General features: G+C 40.9%; 1 protein-coding gene across 9 annotated transcripts in view; it reads left to right on the top strand.

Moving 5' to 3' along the window:
- Nucleotides 1–19727, top strand: part of iqcd (IQ motif containing D) — a 104363-nt gene that overhangs the window by 63630 nt on the left and 21006 nt on the right. For 6 of the 9 annotated variants that reach the window (XM_064297706.1, XM_064297708.1, XM_064297701.1 and 3 more), the window contains 3 exons: nucleotides 3877–4110; nucleotides 10779–10850; nucleotides 15320–17360. In XM_064297706.1, coding sequence (XP_064153776.1) covers nucleotides 3877–4110; nucleotides 10779–10850; nucleotides 15320–15601 — 588 coding nt within the window. In that variant the 3' untranslated portion in view covers nucleotides 15602–17360. Of the gene's footprint in view, nucleotides 1–3876; nucleotides 4111–10778; nucleotides 10851–15319; nucleotides 17361–19727 lie in introns of those variants that run through there. The other 3 variants (XM_064297703.1, XM_064297705.1, XM_064297704.1) reach the window with 2 other exon arrangements.

The raw sequence follows: 19727 nt of genomic DNA, 5'->3' as shown, positions 1-19727 counted from the left end.
GTATTTCAGAAACTGCTGATCTACTGGGATTTTCACGCACAACCATCTCTAGGGTTTACAGAGAATGGTCCGAAAAAGAGAAAATATCCAGTGAGCGTCAGTTCTCTGGGCGAAAATGCCTTGTTGATGGCAAAGGTCACAGGAGAATGGTCAGACTGGTGTGAAAGTAGTTTGTTTTCACTTACCGCTTAAAGTGTTTCTTTTATTCTCCGTAATAGTTTAACAGGAGGACAAGTGTTTTCCCTAATTAAAGTCATTGAGGAGCCTGAATCGATGCGAAAACTGAGAATTTCACTCAGAAATGTTCCTCTGTGTTCCCTACATGTGTGGTAATGTACACTCAAGCTCCCAAATTTCAAGACATGACAGTTTGTGACCATGTGTTACACTGCTATCTGGTCACCTTGGCGTTAGGAAAATATATGATCGAAATTCTGAGACATTTCTTTTGGCCTGCTATGAAGTGATGTTTCTCAGTTTTGCCATTCCTGTCATGCTTGTCAAATTGCAGGGAAGCCTAACCAAGTAATTCCCCCTGTGCCTCTATTTCTGTAAGGGTGAACCTTTTGAGAAATATTTGATTGTGTCAGTCCTCTCCCAAGATCTAAGTCACACACATCTGTTGATTATGTGTGTTGCAACATGGTACTCTGAAGCTGCACACTTAAAGCTCTTGTAAAAGATCTCATTAAGTTCTGTTCCACTTTTGCACTACCAAAATTCATTCAATCAGATCTAATCTCATGTCCAGACTGATTGTCTGAGTCACAAAGCAGTTAAACATTGGACCTACTACTTAGCTCAGGGAAAATATTGGAATACTGGTATTCCTCTCCTTCCATTTGCTGTACATACTACGGTGCAGGAATTTCTTAGTTTTAGCCCCTATGAGTTTGTGTTTAGGCATACTGTCCGTGGCCCAAGAAAAATACTTCAAGAGAAATAGTTAGACATTGATCAGTCTCACTTTCCTACAAAGAATGTGCAAGATTATGTCAGTTCTTTCCATGAACGCTTAGGTGCTGTGTGTGATATAGCCAAATCCTCTTAATTTCCACTCAGTCCCAAATGAAGCTTCGTTTTGATCAGCAATCAGCACTACAGGCTCTAGCAATAACAAGTTCTATGTAATTGCTACGAAGCTTAGTGACACAGATTATGTTGTAAAGACTCTAGACAAAGGAAATCTCATGTTTGTTACATAAATATGTTAGTCCTACATCTCATGCTCTGAAGGTGAAATCTCTGTCATTCCACTTGCTTTCATTTCTCTCTCAAGTTGCTTTTCATGCGTCTCTGTCAGAGTACTCTCCTGAAATAGATGGCCTCAGTGAAGGGAGTACTTCCCTTTCTGTTGCCTGTTTGCCAAATTCTGAGAAACTTTTGGTTATTCCATCTAAATGATCCCATTTGTCAGATTTGGAAGAATCAGATATTTTATAGTTGATTCATAAATGACCCCAGCTGTTCTCAGATGCTCCATGCAGAACTACCTTTTTGAAACATGACAGATGTCATGGAGAACACCAGGGACTTAAACTGGTCAAGATAATCAATTTCTTTTTTCATAGTGGAGCATTTAGAGGGGCTTGCTCGATATGCATTCTGATTGGAGTTTGATCGGAGTATGGTTACCAACATCTGTTATGTTTCAAAAACAGTAGTTCTGGATGGAGCATCTGAGAACAGCTGGGGTCATTTAAATGCTCCTGCAACTTTCCAAAGCGCACAGTTTAAAGCGCATGGCGCAAGTGCATTTAGGGCGTGTCCAAATCCACTTGCTAGTTTAATCTGAGCGCAAAGTAAGGTGCATGGTTCAAAGGGGTTGCACTTAGTCTCTTAATTAATCAAGGGCATGTTTTGGGTTTAACATGAAATAAACCAATCAGAGTGTCATCTCCCATTCCCTTTAAAAGCCAGGTGCGCTTGCACCTTGGCGAATTGCTATTATAATGGTGGATTTGCCAAGTAGTAGGAAAGAACACTTCTCTGCAAAGGAAACGGATCTGCTTGTGCGCAAAGCGTGTAAGCAGACCATCTACGGCAACAGCAGGATTCCACCAAATATTATATTATTAATATTATGTTAATGTATATAATATAATATTAATATTATATTACCAATATTATGACTAACCATTATGACATGTTTTTTTTTTAATATCGCGCGTTGTGCACCTGCCTTTGTAGGCACATATTACTACCTTAATAATGCGCCCTTAAAATAACAGTAAAATACTGCGCCATTGACTTAAGACCGGTTTTTGTTGGTCAATCGCGCAGTCGCTTTCCGCTGCCTCAAGATAGCAATGCGTCCACAATGCCACACCTCATTTTAATACCAACACGTCCGTGGGTGCTCAGATGGGCTGAAGTACGTTTGCTATTTAAACAACGTGGGTGCTGGACGGGAAAATGACAATTGGGTCGGTCTGAAACTAGCAAAGACACTTGCATTGCGCTTGGAGCCGCTTTGCGCAAGGTGTAAGATTGGTGTAAGAGCCCTTTGTGTCTAACCCTGCGTTCACACAGCGAGCAACTCAGTTGATGGGTTGCTCAAGTTTACTAGGCTGAGGGAGGGGCAAAAGCTTCCCGTTGTGCCCTTTTAGTGGTCTCGTGCAACTACATATTATTGAAAAGAAATAACGGTGTCATTAAAGACGTATATTTGCCATATAGCCACATATAATCTCCTTTTGTTTCTATAGTTATATCAGGACACTGATAAATATTTTGTATTGCTATCTTGTTTGCCATATATGTCTCTATATCTCTCTCACTAGTTAGCCACCTATCTAGATCTCTCTATCTTCCTCACCAGCTAGCTAGCAAGCAAGTTGAAACTGCCATCCAAGCATCATTTTCAGGCGCTTTTCCCTGTACTCTTTTTTAAAAATGTTGTATAACACCAGGTGTGATTATACCATAATGATAAGTTGTTTGTCCATTTTTCCTCTCTGAGCGGAACAATTATTCGCGAAATTTTATCATATTGGTTGGTGAAATAGGAAGCCCAAAACTCTGATTGGCTGTTGATGGGCAATGCCTGTGAAAAGTTAAACTGTGGGCAACATTTTTTGGGAAACTTTGGTTGCTAAGTTGCTCAGTTGCTTGTGTTGCTGGTCATCGCTCAGTGACAAGAGAATGAATGGACTTCCAGCAACTCGGTTGACAAGTTGCTCGCTGTGTGAACACACCGTAACTGCCACCAATTTATTAGTTTCTTGTTAAAAAGCCGCACCCATGTGCAAATTCTTTGGATTACTGAGAGCACGTGTAGAAGCGTACAACAGGTTTGGTGCAAATCAGTCAAACCACCCAGGAGGAGATGTTGTTTAAGTGTTTTTTTTATTTATTCAAAGTGGCGGTAAATCTGTAATCCTTGGCTAACAGGTCATTGAGACAAATTTATTCTTTATGTAAAAACAGATCTTGTGACAGTAGGTTCTTAAATTACTGAAATGTCTATTCACACAGGACTAGTATTAACCAGAGAGCCTCGGTTTTTACTTTTCAGCCAGGTAAAAATTACCGACTTGGCAGATTCTGACGGGATTAAAATCAGTGGAGTAATAGGTAATAATTCCAATTACCGGACATCCTTGGTTAAAACTAATCCTGTCAGATAGCATAATACAATATAAACTCATGACAACATGTGTTTAGTTATGTACTCTTGTTTAACATCACAATTTATATAATAATCTATAGGAGTATTGTGATTTGTTTTTGTTAAACGTGTTATTTGTATCTGAATTAAAGATAAAACAAATGATAAAAAACTTACAAAATCTAGGCCTGTTTTTGTTTAGATATTAGTATACAGAGCTTCTACATCCATGGTAAACATAGTAACACAATTTCATTACCCCTCAGACTTTTAAGAAGAATGAGGTCATCCGTAAACTGAAGAGCTCCATGCTCCAGAGGGAGAAGATGTCAGAGGACTTTACGTTTAGAATGCTGCAGGATGTGGAGAACCAAAACCTGTCATACAGGAAGACCTCAGAGGGCCGCCGGGCAAATATGCAGCAGGATATCAACCAGCTGTGTACACAACTCAAGAACTTGATCACTAAGAACCGTGAGGTTGAGATGACCCTCAGAAAGGTATTTCAGACATACACCTTCTCTGGGCTGTTATAATCCTGTCTTTCTAACTGTTTATCTTGATTTTCAGCACTCTTAAGAAAACAGGGTAGCTTACAGCTTCTCTGACATTTCAGGATTCCATCAAACACATGTAGTCTATAATGTAGGAGAGCGTAAACAAGCGTAATGTTTCCAGCTCTTTTGACACTACAACCCACAAGCCAAGCTAGCACAGACATGTGCCAGTGGAAGTCAATGTCACGTGTGGCGAGGGAATGGACCCAAACACAAAGTAAATACTCAAACTCCAAATGGTAAATTGAAACAAAGACTTTACTTTTCAAATCAGGAACTAAAGCAGGGAACAAAAGGCATCGCTGGGCAACTCTCAAAAAACACAAAGTAAAACTTCAAAACATAGAAAACAAAGAAAATCCAAAAACACGTAGAAAACGGAACGTGGGCAGAAACACACAGGAAGCTACTCTCAGGTGGAAACACAATCAGAAACGCAAGGAACCAGCAACCGAGTCAGGGAAGAAAAGAACTTAAATAGACAAGACACTAACGAGACACAGGAGGAACAGAACTACAAACTGAAGTGCGGCCCAAAAAAGGAAACGCAGACAAACACAGAACCATGACAGAACGCCCCCCCCCCCCCAGAAGACTGACCTGGGGAGGGGTTGACAAACAGAATGGGACCAACAGGACAGGACTTGGGAATGGAACACACAGAAACAAACACAACTTGGGACTGGAGCAGACAGGAGACTGGACTTGGGACTGGAGCAGACGGGAGACTGGACTCGGGACTGGAGCAGACAGGAGACTGGACTCGGGACTTGAGCAGACAGGACTGGACTCGGGACTGGAGCAGACAGGACTGGACTCGCGACTGGAGCAGACAGGACTGAACTCGGGACTGGACACAGGGCTCGGAACAGGACTCGGACGTGGAACAGGACTCGGACTCAAACGCAACACTGGACTGGACTCAAACACAACACCAAACTGACCAACACATACACTGAACTCAACATAGACACTGGACTGGACTGGACTCAAACACAGAAAGGGACTGGACTAAACTCAGACACATAAGGAACTGGACTCAGAGACAACACAAACTGGACTCAGACACAACACGGAACGGACAAGGATACAACACTGGAACGGACTCACCGACGACATGGAACTGATAGACGCAGGCAGGGAACGGGCTAAAACAGAAAGGGAACGGGCTAACACAGGCAGGGAGGACTAACAGAAGGGCAGACAGAGACAAGCACACGGGGAGACACACAGCAAGGCTGAAAGACACACTAAGGGACAGATAAACAGGGAAGGAAAGGGGCGAACCCAAAAACAGGCACAAGGACCGACAGACGGACAGACAGGGCAAAAAACAAGCCGACTGACTTACAGACAAGCAGGCAGACAGACGGGTAAACAGATTGGCCGACGACCTGGGGGACAGACAGACAGGCTAACATACTGGCCGACAAACATGCGGGCAGACAGGTAGGCTGGCAGACAAATACACAAGGAGGCAGGTGAACAGACAGACACATAGTTAGGGGACATGGGAACACTGGAGAACACGGGAACACTGGAGGACTCGGGAACACTGGAGGACTCGGGAACACTGTGCAGAGCAGGCGACCTCTCCTGTAGAACAGTGGGCTGAGCAGGCGACTTCTCCTGCGGCTTCTGCGGGACAACGGGCAGAGCAGGCGGTGGCAGGAGGCTTCTCCTGGGCGCGGGGCGAAGCAGGAGGCCTCTCCTGGGCACGGGGCAAAGCAGGAGGCCTCTCCTGGGCGTGGGGTGAAGCAGGAGGCCTCTCCTGGGCGCGGGGCGAAGCAGGAGGCTTCTCCTGGGTGCTGGGCGAAGCAGGAGGCCCCAGCTGCAGTCTGGGCTGGGCTTGGGACAGGAACACGGACCCCAGCCATAGGGAATCCGGCTGGGCCGTCGGATGGGACTGGCGGGACCCCCGCGGGTCAGGCCCTCGAAAAATGGCCAGCCGAGACCCCTCAAAAAAGGCATGCCAGGGGTCTGCTGGCTGGGCAGCTGGAGGTCTGGCCGACCGGGAGGCAGCCCAACCACGATGCCTCCGTGACCACCCGCCCCGGGCTCTGGGAGGCCCAAGGGCGAAAACTGGCCCAATCGCTGGGCAGCGAGTCCTCGGGATCACTCCACCACACTGGCATCACACAAACGTGTGACCTCTTCTTTGGTTCATGACCAACCTTTCCACAAAATCTTGTGCAAATCTGTGAATCCATTCGGGAGTTATCCGCCTTTTTGTGATAGGCCAAGCCCGTCGTCCATGCCAAATTTAATCCTCCTGGGGTGAAAACTGTGGCCGCTACGGACACTTTTTGTGGACCAATCGACCGACCGACCAACTGACCGACCGACAGACAGAGCTATAGAGCTGCCGGTCGCAGATAAAAATGATAGCACTGAGAGCAATGAGGAATGAGCAATGGAATATTTTAAAATGCCTGCTAAGAACTTCAGGAAGCTAAGAGGCTCTTTGAAAGGCAAATTACCAAAGATACAAAAAGTAATCCTAAACATCAATTCTGAAGTTGGAAAGGTGAAGTGAAGGAGGATGTCAGGGGCATCAGCAATGAAGAAGGAACATTGATATTTAAGAATAAAGATATTGTTGATTACTTAAATATATATAGTACTGTGCAAAAGTCTTAGGCACCTGTAAAAAAATGCTGTACAGCTAAGATGCTTTAAAAAATAATGAAATGAAAGGTTATAAATATTGAAAAAATAATATAAACAGCACTAAATAAAATCAATGTTTGGTGTGACCACCCTTCGCCTTTAAAACTACATCAATTCTCTTAGGTACACTGTCCTGCAGCTTTATAAAAAAATCGGCTGGTATGTTGTTCCAAGCATTTTGGAAAACTTGCCACAGTTCTTCTGCAGATTTTGGCTGTTTCGCTTGCTTCTGGCTCTCCAGGTAATCCCAGAGACCCTTGATCAAGTTTTCATCTGAAAAGTAGTCTATTACATCAAATATTACTTTATTTAACAAAATACAAAAATGTATCTGTAAAATTTCATTTTCTGGAAGATTCATGTTTGGAAATTTGTTCTTTTCTACTGACACACACTGAATGCAGAAAACAAAAAATAAACGTCTAAGACCAAATATATACTATATATTATATTTAAAAATCTAGGGTGCCTAAGACTTTTGCACAGTACTGTGTATATATATGTAAGGAATAAACCATGAAATGCTGTCCCGTTATTGAAAAATAATGTAAGACGGGGGTGGTGATGCGCCCGAGGCGAAGCCGAGGGTTGCTTAACCAGCCCCAAAGTACATTATTTTCCTATAATGGGACAGCCCGGAGGGGTTTATTTCACTTATACAACGGGTTACCAACAATGACTATTTATGGTTACTTTATATATGATTTTTATTGACTTGATCAGCTGAAAGTGAAATATTCTTCTGCGGCCGTTTGGGCATGTTATTTTACCGTTGTCAAGCAAAACTCTGGTTGGTAGTTCTATTTGCACCGTTGGTAAGCAAAAACCTCTGGTCGTTTATTCTATGAAAACAAAGATTCCATCGAGAAAAATAGTTGCTTCTTGTTTTATACCATACAATTAGCACCAATTTTGGTCATTTTTGTCATTACATTATTTAAGAAAACTACATGAAACCATAACTCAATCAAATGTATCTCCCTAGCTCTGTCTTTCTTTGTAAAATGTTGCGGTCTCGCAGTGTAGACATTGCGTTTTTCCAAGACACTCTGAAGCCGGGTTTGAATGCCAGTTAACTTTATGAAAGGTTCGCCGTCACCTGTCACCTAGCCAATATTAAAATTCTGGGTTTTATGTCAGAATGATCTCACAGCATGCTTGTTATCCCGGCTAGCTAGCTAGCTAACTATTGAATTGTATTCATAACAGCGGTTACTACAAACGGATTCGTTCACAAAGATGCGGATGAAAATGCGTCCCGTAGCCATGAGTTAAATACGGAACGCCTATTCTACTGTAAGGGACGATTCCTTATTTTCCGGATTGTTGGAATTCTAAATGAAGCCAGTAACTAGAACCATGATTCAACTTTGCCATCAATTGCGAAATTGGACACTGAAAAGGGGAGGGGACGTAACAACAATTGAAAATCAAAAGAATAGCCTAATGTTTCTGTTTTAACTGCTTTAGAATGCTGAATTTTGTAGCACATTGATTTTAGAACTGTTAAAAGGCCTGAGGTGTCCCTTTACTGAGAAATAATGCACACTCTTTGGACCAATCAGAATCGAGTATTCAGCCAGGCCGTTGTGCGTATATATATATATATATATATATATATATATATGTGTGTACACTCACCGGCCACTTCATTAGGTGACAGGAGTGGCACCCGGTGTGGTCTTCTGCTGCTGTAGCCCAACTGCTTCAAGGTTTCACGTGGTGTGCATTCAGAGATGTTCTTCTGCATACCTTGGTTGTAACAAGTGGTTATTTGAGTTACTGTTGCCTTTCTATCAGCTCGAACCAGTCTGGCCATTCTCCTCTGACCTCTGCCATCAACAAGGCATTTTCGCCCAGAGAACTGCCGCTCACTGGATATTTTCTCTTTTTCGGACCATTCTCTGTAAACCCTAGAGATGGTTGTGCGTGAAAATCCCAGTAGATCAGCAGTTTCTGAAATACTCAAACCAGCCGGCCTGGCACCAACAACCATGCCACGTTCAAAGTAACTTAAATCACCTTTCTTCCCCATTCTGATGCTTGGTTTGAACTTCAGCAGATCATCTTGACCATGTCTACAGGCCTAAATGTATTTAGTTGCTGCGACATGATTGGCTGATTAGATATTTGCGTTAATGGGTGCAGTTTGCAGTTGAACAGGTGGACCTAAAGAAGTGGCCGGTGAGTGTATAGTCAAATCAGATATTAAAATCTAATGTTAAGAGGCATAACAATAACAGATTACTATATACAGAGAGAATAATGCAGCAGTGAATAATGTACTTACAGCATATATGATAACAATGAATAATATATTATCAATATACTTCAAAAGAGACGGGCTCTAGGTTAAGTGACTAGCACAATTACAAACTACAGAATTACCTATGTCAAACAGTAGATATAAAATAATTAAATGAAGCAATTCAATACCAGCTCCTCATTACGGCCTGCAGGGTGAAGCGTTTTAAGGTAAAATACCAATTTACACTCAGTCTGTAACAGACGTTGTTCCATATCCCCTCCCCGCGTGGTGTTTTGATCTGCTGGATCACACAAGAGGAAACAGGGTGGCTGGCATCTTTGAAATGATGGGCAATGGAGGACTTTTCATCCCCTCTCCTGATTGTACTTTTGTGTTCGATAATCCTTGTTTTTACTTGTCTTGTAGTTTTACCAATATATTGAAGTCCATATGGGCAGGAAATCAGATGTATGACATTATAGAATTGCATGTAAGGAACTGTCTTATATCGTACTGCTTGCCAGTGATATGGCTAACAAAAGTACTTGTATGCTGCACACAAGCGACGGGTAAAAACCTGTCATTAGGGTAAGGTGTTCCTTTCATGAAATTCTAGTGGCACATTTGGTTTGTACAGGACTATTGACCATTAAATATTTGAGAAGATTTTTGCATCCTTAAACCTCAGTGTGGACATTCCTGTGTTTAATATCAGTGTGCGAGCATTTTCTATATCTCATCTTATATGCATTTAGCTTATGCACCTGAGTTTTTCTGGATTGTTCGACAAGAGCGCAAACTATTTTCTATTTTTTAATTTACAGCAATGCATAATTTAGACATTTTGCATAGATTGGGAGATACTGGGTCCACTGCTTACTTTCTGATTCATATATCTTTATTAGTTCTGCGTATCCACCCTTTGATTTGATGCACTTGTGGTCAAGGAGTTTTTGATCCAGGACATGTATAGTTTAACCTGCTGTATATTTGCAATCTCTCAGTATTTCATTGCAGACTAAAAAAGAGCTAATTGATTTTTTGCCTGGACAATTGTATTTTTGGCATTTTGGTTTGTATTCATAATTTAGGAAGAAATAATCTAAGGTAGTATTGTAAATGGTACAAATGTCTTGCTTCATTTAAGCCATTTTTCAAGTCTCTGTGATGCTCACATCTGGAGTTATAAAGCTTTAAATAGGGCACCCCATAAATGGGCCAGGATTGGCCAGATTTGGCATGTGCGCTAAGGGGTTAAGACCTGATATAGAGTTTATTCTGAGTGATTTAATTGATCATTGTCATTCTTACCAATAATTATTAAATTAAATCACGTAAAATATATTTTATATGTAGGTTAAGGGAGGGGTTCTAGCACACAGTACCACTTGCGTTCAGCATTCAGAGTACTGAACCTTTCAACTAGGGTATTGCCTGTTGAAACCGCTGGATTCAGAAAATTACAATGTTTTTACTTAATCCTCGCTTGTCTGACAGACCACATCTTTTACAATCAGAATAATAAAAATGGGACATATTTATACCTTGGCATGCTTCAAAATGTCTGCATGGAAACTGTTTTATGATTGTTGTTTGTTATTGTTTTCATTACTCTGTGCTGAGTATCAGAATGTAATTTTCCAAGATATGTAAAACCAAAATGTTGTGCTTCTTTTCCCTGTTTAATCATCAGAAACGAAACAAGGTGGAGTCAGAAATTGAGAACTGGATCCAGAAGTATGATGCTGACATGGGTGAAAAACAGGTAGGACAGACTGCCAATTAAAATTTAAAATTTTGATTTACATTTTAAAAAATGAACAACCCAATCAGAATAGAAATGTCTCATGTAACCAACTCAGTTGGAATTCACTATCTCATTCCGATTCAAATTTCATTCAGTTTAAAGATAATCCGATCAATAGGAGAATGTTACCCATGGAAATACTTAACCCTACTACTTTATTTTGATGGAATATATATTCTTGCGCATGGGTGGGAGCTCTGCTGTAACCCCTGTTCTGTGGGTGACAGCAGAACCAGGTCATCCGCATAGAGTAAGAATTTCATTTTTTATCATGAAGGCCAGGAGTCCAGGAGCAGCAGATTGTTCCAACTGTAAGGCAAATTGATTGGTGTAAATGTTGACGAGTGTTGGACTCAGACTGCTGCCTTGTCTAACTCCATGCCCCTGAGTGAAGAGTTCAGTTCAGTAGACTACACCACTGTAAGATTTTTAAAAAATAGTCCATCGTGCCAAATTGAATCAAATGCTTTTTTGAAATCAACAAAACATGCAAAGATTTTTCCTTTATTTGTTTGGTGGACATGCTTGTTTCTGAGTGTGTGTAAGGTGTAAATATGGTCAGAAGTGCGATGATTTGGTAAAAAGCCAATCTGACTCTTACTCAAGACATTGTGTTCTTAAAGGAAGGCCAGCATTCGGGCATTGATTATACTGCAGAAAACCTTCCCCAAATTACTGGTCACACAGATGCCTCAATAATTGCTTGGGTCGAATTTGTCTCCACTTTTAAACCCTTAGCGCACATGCCAAATCTTGCCAATCCTTGCCTATTTAGGGGGTTTATTTAAAGCTTTATAACTCCAGATGTGAACACCACAGAGACTTGAAAAATGGTTTAAATGAAGCAAGACATTTGTACAATTTACAATACTAACGCAGATTAGTTTATATTCATAATTTTGGAAGAAATAGAGAGTCACAAATGCAATTATCTAGGTAAAAAATAAAAAATGAATTTGCTCTTTTTTAGTTTGCAATGAAATACTGAGAGATTGCATATATTCAGCAGGTTAAACTATACATTTAGGAATGTTAAGGGAAAAAAAATTCCATAGTATTAGGATAAATTGTAAATCCTAGAGGGGAGGTTTTGACTATAAGCACTTTGGGGTTTCTTACCTCTCCTGCACAATCCCTGCTATGTTTGTTTTTAAATACTTTTATTTTATCACTTACTTTGTGTGAATAAATAAATAAATAATAAAAATTAAAAAAACTATACATGTCCTGGATGAAAAACTCCTTGACCACAAGTTTAAAAAATCTAAGGGTGGATATGTAGAACTACCAAAGATTTATGAAGCAAAAACTAAGCAGTGTTTTAACTCAAGAAACTCACTGTTGCATCATTTTCAAGTGGGAATTACAAGCTTTCTGTCAGTACAGTGGTCTAAAATATCTAGGGGTCCAGAAACCTATCCAAAATCTCTCCACAAATGAATAAAATGCCTTTTGTCCATTATAAAGCATATAAATGAGACCCTTATGAAGGTTTAACCTCTTAGTGCAAAGCCCCTAGTGGTTGGCATGCCAGCGTGTTGAGATTGCTGAACTCAGACATTCAGTGCTACTGCAACCATGGTATGAGTTAAAAACAGAAACGCTTTGTTTTAGTTTCATTAGCAGACGATACACGACAACTATGCCGAATACGGAGTTTCGCAGCGCCACCATTGTCGCTCTGGTCGTTCATTTAACAAGCATTCCCTTCCTGCAGTCTCATCTGCAACTACACCCCCCACCCATGACTCTGTATTAGGCATAGTTGCCATGTATTTCCTACTAATGAAACTAGAACACAGAGTTTCTGTATTCAACACATACTTTGTTTGCTGGAGCAATGAATGTCTGAGTTGAGCAATCTAGGCATGTCGGCGTGCCGACCACTAGGGGGATTACGCTAAGAGGTTAATGAAGTGATGAGTGAATGCTTAACCAAAATCACAGAGGTGAGTCAGGAATTATTTGAATGATTGCTTGATTCTTGTCTTGAAATAGAGGCTTTATCAGCTTTTGCTGATGGAGGACTGATGTGAAGTAAAATATTATATATATATATATATATATATATATATATATATATATATATATATATATATGGGCCCGTAATATCATAACAATTATAGTCAAATTAATATCATTGATGAAAAAATCTATTTTATTAAGTGTATATTTTTCTGTTTCTCACTAAATGCAAATGTTGTGATTGTGCTAAACAATTCCTGTTTACCCCTAAAATTTAGATTGTAACACTTAATTGCTAGAAATGTGCCTAGTGTGATGGAATCTGACCTAATAAAAAAAGGTGCTGTAGCTATGCCTAGTCAAAAAATAACCACATACAGTCCCCTCCAAAAGTATTGGAACAGCAAGGCCAATTCCTGTTTTTGCAATACACTGAATACATTTGGGGTTGAGATAAAAAGATGAACATGAGACAAGAGTTCAGAATTTCAGCTTTTATTTCCTGGTATTTACACCTAGATGTGTTAAACCACTTAGAACATAGCACCTTTGGTATCAGACCACCCAATTTTTAGGTGAGCAAAAGTATTGGAACAGAGAGTATTTAAGTAAATGAAAGCAAATAACACTTACTATTTGGTAGCATATCTCTTGCTTGCAATAACTGCATCAAGCCTGCGACCCATTGACATCACCAAACTGTTGCATTCTTTTTTTGTGATGCTTTTCCAGGCTTTTACTGCAGCCTCTTTCAGTTGTTGTTTGTTTCGGGGGGGTTTTCCCTTCAATCTCCTCTTCAGGAGGTGAAATGCATGCTCAGTTGGGTTAAGGTCTGGTGATTGACTTGGCCAGTCTAAAACCTTCCACTTTTTCTCCCTAATGAAATCCTTTGTTGTGTTGGCAGTGTGTTTTGGGTCATTGTCTTACTGCATGATGAAGTTCCTCCAAATTAGTTTGGATGCATTTCTCCGTAAGTTGGCAGACAGAATGTTTTTGTAGACTTCTGAATTCATCCTGCTGCTACCATCATGAGTTGCATCATCAATAAAGATTAGTGAGCCCACTCCAGAAGCAGCCATGCAAGCCCAAGCCATGACACTTCCTCCACCGTGCTTCACAGATGAGCTTATATGTTTTGGATCATGAGCAGATCCCTTCTTTCTCCACACTTCGGCCTTTCCATCACTTTGGTAGAGGTTAATCTTGGTCTCATCAGTCCATAAAAGTTTGTTCCAGAACTTTTGTGGTTCATCTCTGTACTTCTTTGCAAATTGTAATCTCGTCTTCCGATTCTTACTACTGATGAGTGGTTTGCATCTTGTGGTATAGCCTCTATATTGCTGCTCTCTAAGTCTTCTTCAAACAGTTGATTGAGATACCTTCACCCCTGCCCTGTGGAGATTGTTTGTGATGTCACTGACTGATGTTTTGAGGTTTTTCTTCACAGCTTTCACAATGTTTCAGGACGGAGTGTAGCACAGTGGGTAAGGAACTGGGCTTGTAACCAAAAGGTTGCAGGTTCGATTCCCGGGTAGGGCACTGCCGTTGTACCCTTGAGCAAGGTACTTAACCGAAATTGCTTCAGTATATATCCAGCTGTATAAATGGATACAATGTAAAATGCTATGTAAAAAGTTGTGTAAGTCGCTCTGGATAAGAGCGTCTGCTAAATGCCTGTAATGTAATGTAATGTTTCTGTCATCAACTGCTGTTGTTTTCCTTGGTCGACCTGTTCGATATCTGTTGCTCAGTACGCCAAGTTGTGGAATGGGGGCGACATAGCTCAGGAGGTAAGAACGATTGTCTGGCAGTCGGAGGGTTGCCGGTTCAAACCCCACCCTGGGCGTGTCGAAGTGTCCTTGAGCAAGACACCTAACCCCTAACTGCTCTGGCGAATGAGAGGCATCAATTGTAAAGCGCTTTGGATAAAAGCGCTATATAAATGCAGTCCATTTACCATTTACCAAGTTGTCATACAAGCTATCCCCAATGCTTGTGCAATGGCTCTGATTGATTTCCCCTCTTTTCTAAGCTTGCTTTTCTCCCAAAGACAGCTCTCTGGTCTTCATGTTAGTTTATCTTTTATAACACAAATGCAGTTTTCACAGGCAAAACCCAAGGCTAAAACCAAGAGTAGACATTCAGAACGATTTATTGTTTAACCAATCAATCTAACAGGACACATCTGGGCAACAAGAAACACCTGTCAGTCACATGTTCCAATACTTTTGCTCACCTAAAAATCGGGTTGTCTGATACAAAAGGTGATATGTTCTAAGTTGTTTAACAAATCTAGATAAAAATACCAGGAAATAAAAGCTGAAATTCGGATCTGTCATCTCATGTACATCTTTTGACCTCAAACTCAATTGTCTTCAGTGTATAGCAAAAACAAAGGAATTGACCTTGCTGTTCCAATACTTTTGGAGGGGACTGTATTGAAGTCTTCTGTATGCCCTCAGGTGGAGCTGGAAGAGGTGTCTGTGTATTATGCACAGGAGAGCAAGGAGCTGCAGGAGCTGGAAGAGCATTACAAAGTTCTGGAGCTTGAGTTTAGCCAGATTATGGATGAGAGGCGCCTCGCCCAGGAACTGAAGGAGGAAGAGGAGAGAGAGCGGGTCATCAAGGAACAGAATGCTGTTATCATCCAGGCTTACTGGAGAGGGTTCCAGGTACGCAAAGAAATGAAGGGCAAGCCCACGGGAAAGAAGGGAAAGAAGGGAAAAGGAAGGAAGATTAAGTGAATGGAACTGTTTTACCCACCCCACCACATCCACTTCCCTCAAAACACTATGAATATTGATGGTGGTAGTCAGGGGTTAAATTGGGATTTGGGAGGTGGGTGAACCCTGAGATCCAGTGGGAGGTGGGTGAAAAAAGGTACAAACCAATTAATGTCTCAGCTCAAAATAGTTATATAGTATATTAATAGTATCTTTAATGTATCTTTTATGTGTACATAATTGTAATTAAGGAAAACAATGTTTTAAAAAGAATGTATACTATTGATGCAAGCTTTTACATAAAATATTTCAAGTTTATTGAGTGTCATTAATGCTGAGAATTTTTTTACCCACAAAAATAATCGTCATCCTCTTCTTTAGTCCTCCCTGTCTTCCTCCTTGATCTATATTTCTTAAACTATCAATTTGAAACAAAATAAAACCAGTGGCGACTGGTGAGCTGAAAATTGGTGATGCGCAAAACTTTCCTTTGAACTAATCATTGATCTCGAACTCTTTTCATTAATTTTCAGTGATTAACAAGCATGCAAACGATCTGACTAAGCAATTGGAAAGGGACACACAGCTTCTTCGCATTGTGTTAGGGAGATTAAATGATAAATGCGATTTAGAAAAATCCGTTTTAATCACTAAGCAGTGGCGGAATCTTCCCCTGATTTTCCTTGAGTATCAATGCAATTAATCCGCAAAATAGGCTACTCAATAGCAATACTATCATATAGCCAGCTCTCCCCAAATAGGCAGTTTTAGCGAGTAGCCTAGGCCTTATAGCCTACATTTATTTAAATTTTCAGTACGAAATTGTGCACATTTTTAATCAACATTATTTTTGGATACATGCACTTCTTTCTCCGCACTCAAATTCATGGCAAATATCTGCAATGCGTAGATTGTAAACAAAATTGAAGTGTAGGTTTTGTTTTTGCTGGTTATTCTGTAAGCTAACACGGTAGATAACAGACTGGTGTATCTTGTTTGTAAAGTGTAGACTACTTGGTGATTAAAACAGATTTTTAACGGATTAATTGAATTTATGATTTAATCCCCTACACGGTATGAAGACGCTGTGTGTTAGGCTACTTGCCATTTGATTAGTCCAATCGTTGGCACGCTTGATAATAAAATAAAAATTACTAATGAAAACAGGTTGAGATGAATGATTAGTTTAAAGTAAAGTTTTGCGCCCCACCAATTTTCAGCTCACCTGTTGCCACTGAATAAAACGTTATGTATGTGGGAAATATTCAATCCTAACTTAGCTGCTGACCAGCAACCTGCTGATTTTGCTCAAGCAATCTAAGTTGCCGTTAATAATATTCGGCGTTCGTGGGGGCTGTTTATTCGTCTCTCTTTAAAATGTTGCATAGATGAAATTACATGTTAATGAAATTACCTACCGCGTCCGCTTCCAAACAATCAAGACAATCAACGATATTTTCCTTTCTGTGCCTGTCTATATAAACGACTGACTATTCCTCCTGAGTTTTTTTTTTCTTCTGATTTTTGATTGGTTGAGCGAGTAACTGGCTAGAGGGAACACATGGAAAAATGGACTGGATTGTCATAGTTATTTGTAAAACTGCCGGTCAAAATTATTTATTTATTTACCATAAGTGGGTGGACGCCGTCCACCCGCGTCCACCCCCAATTTAACCCCTGGTGGTAGTCATAATGAGTTATAAAGAAGCTGTAGGATTTCTAATCATTATTGTTTTCAGGTTTTTAATGTGTATATTAAATATTTCATTTTGTGAATCTTCTTCTACTTGTTTTTTCACTTTGTTTAAAATGTCTGGAAAGTGATTTGAGCAACTGAAAGAAAACTTTAATATTTTTAAATTCGTAAATTATTAAAAGACTGTTTTCCACATCTCCAGTAAAATATTTCCTCAAAATACTTTGGAGCTTCACACACCAAATTTTCTCAAGTTGTAGTATTATATGCTACTTGGGTTGCCTCATATCAGTTTGACAGGTAGACAGGTTTCTCCTAGGATCGGCTAATTGAATCGTTTTTTGAATAGCTTGATTCCCCTCAACCACTTACTCATTGTTCCACCATGGTGTGAGATCTCAGAGATAGAATATGAAACCCATCTATGGTGATGTCACTTACAGCCTCCAAGCAAAATGCAGGTTTTGTGGGGCATACACACCCCACAGCGATCAGCACCGGTGCAACTGTGACCCCACACTACTGGGTAAATCCCACCTGCCATACTCCTTCAGCCTTCTGCAAAGTCAGAACATCCCACACTGCGGGTGAACACTTTTCCAGCGGCTTCATAGTTGGGCAGGAGCACACCAACCTGTGGGGGCGTAATCTCGCTCCAATACCCCTGGTGCCCAAAGCGGATGAGGTGACTTCCTTCTATGCTCCCCATTGACTGGAATCTTCAGCATTGAGTGTGAATCAAACTACAGTCAAATTACTAGAATAGATACACAACCAGGTGGTGCAGGTGTATCCCTAAAAAATATAACCATAATTAACTCATCTGCACATGGGGTTGTATTATAAGGTTAGAATATTTTATTCTGTGGATAACTCTCCACAACCACCTAGGAACCTGGCCTAAGTGCAGATCTAACAATTCCTGGTGTCCTTGATCTAATAAATTTAAAGCCAAGAATTTACAAGCTATTTTTTATATTGAGGAATCCCCTCCCCCTTACAATCACCCAATGTTTCTCACACATAAGCCCTGTATGCCAAAGCTTTTTCCTATTTTTCCCATTTTACCTTAGTTTCACCATACACAACAGCCCATTTTCCCATTTTTTACAAAGACTTTGATTAGCACATTGTTGTAGAACACCAATCTAAACGTATTGGTAGTAGGTGTTTTCCACAAGATTCAGCCTCTGATGATCAACAGGCACTTGTGTCTCAGCATTTAGGAGAATTCAGAAAGCCATTCCTCTGCCAAGGATATGGAGGATGATACACGTCCTCTGAATAAGAGATCTTCATGGTCAAGAGAGGTTACTAGTTACTAGGTTACTATGCCACTGACCTTGCATTGTTATGGGCCTGAGTACCTTGCTTGTTGCACTGGCTCAGCTCTATCAGACCCCTGCAAATTGGTTTGGCTAAGGTCTTGTATAAGTAAGCTGTCAAGATGCTCAGAACAGATGTTAACGCAAATGTTTTTAATATTACAAGGGCTTTCATGCTTAGTTAAAAATGTCTGCCTTATTATCCATTTCAACAGTAACAAATATGGTTTATAATTAGTCTTTAGTCCTCTGGGTGTGGAGCAGACTTTACCAGGGACAATGAACCCACATGTCATGTTCCTCAAGCTTCACAGGTCTCTTGATGTAGATCCAGTCTTATGGCTGTGGTCCAGGGATGAAGTCTTCAGGCTCCCCCCTTTGGGCTGCTGTGACCTTGAAAAGTGATCAGTGATTACCATTACACATTTCTTTCTTTACTTTGCCTGTGAAATGAGTCTCTTGGGCAGAGTCTATGCGTTCGGGCACCCTCCACCTTGGGACACTGGGATCCACGATGTATGGTCTTCGGTACTGCCCCCACATGTACTGGTCCATGGCATGCTTCCAGCAGGCAGCCCTGGATCATCTTTGGAGCCACCATGTAACCTCCAGGTCCCAACCACTCTCCTCTGGACTGAGTTGCCCCAACCTTTCTCCGGAGTTCTGTTCCCTGCTTATCCTCTCTACTTTGCAACTCTCTGAAGTTAGTGAGGTTAGGGCCTGACGCTGATTTGGGATCAACAGAAAACATTGGGAGTGAGCTGCCCCCTCCCATACATTAGTCTATGCCTTGGCCTTAGTTGCTGTATCATCTTGGTCATTATCCTGATAATTAGCTCCGCCAGGCGAGAGCCTGGAGGGGATTATGCGTTTGGTTGCATGTGTGTGTGTTTGTGTGTCTGTCCGCAGGTAATCTCGCATACTACTGGGCCGATCAGCCTAATACTTGTTGTGCATGCCGACAGCAGGCCAAGGACCTGAATTCTTGAATATTTTGCAAATCGGTCAACGACAAGTATTTTATTTGAATTAATTTCCATCATTGTCCATTGAAATACATTGAGTGCTAACTCCTCACTCCTCTTAACCGGCCAGTAGGGGCTGCAAATGGTCAACAACTGCTTCA

The sequence above is a fragment of the Anguilla rostrata genome, chromosome 10, assembly GCF_018555375.3.
Source record: "Anguilla rostrata isolate EN2019 chromosome 10, ASM1855537v3, whole genome shotgun sequence".
NCBI lineage: Eukaryota > Metazoa > Chordata > Actinopteri > Anguilliformes > Anguillidae > Anguilla > Anguilla rostrata.
This window is presented reverse-complemented; position numbering and strand designations above follow the sequence as displayed.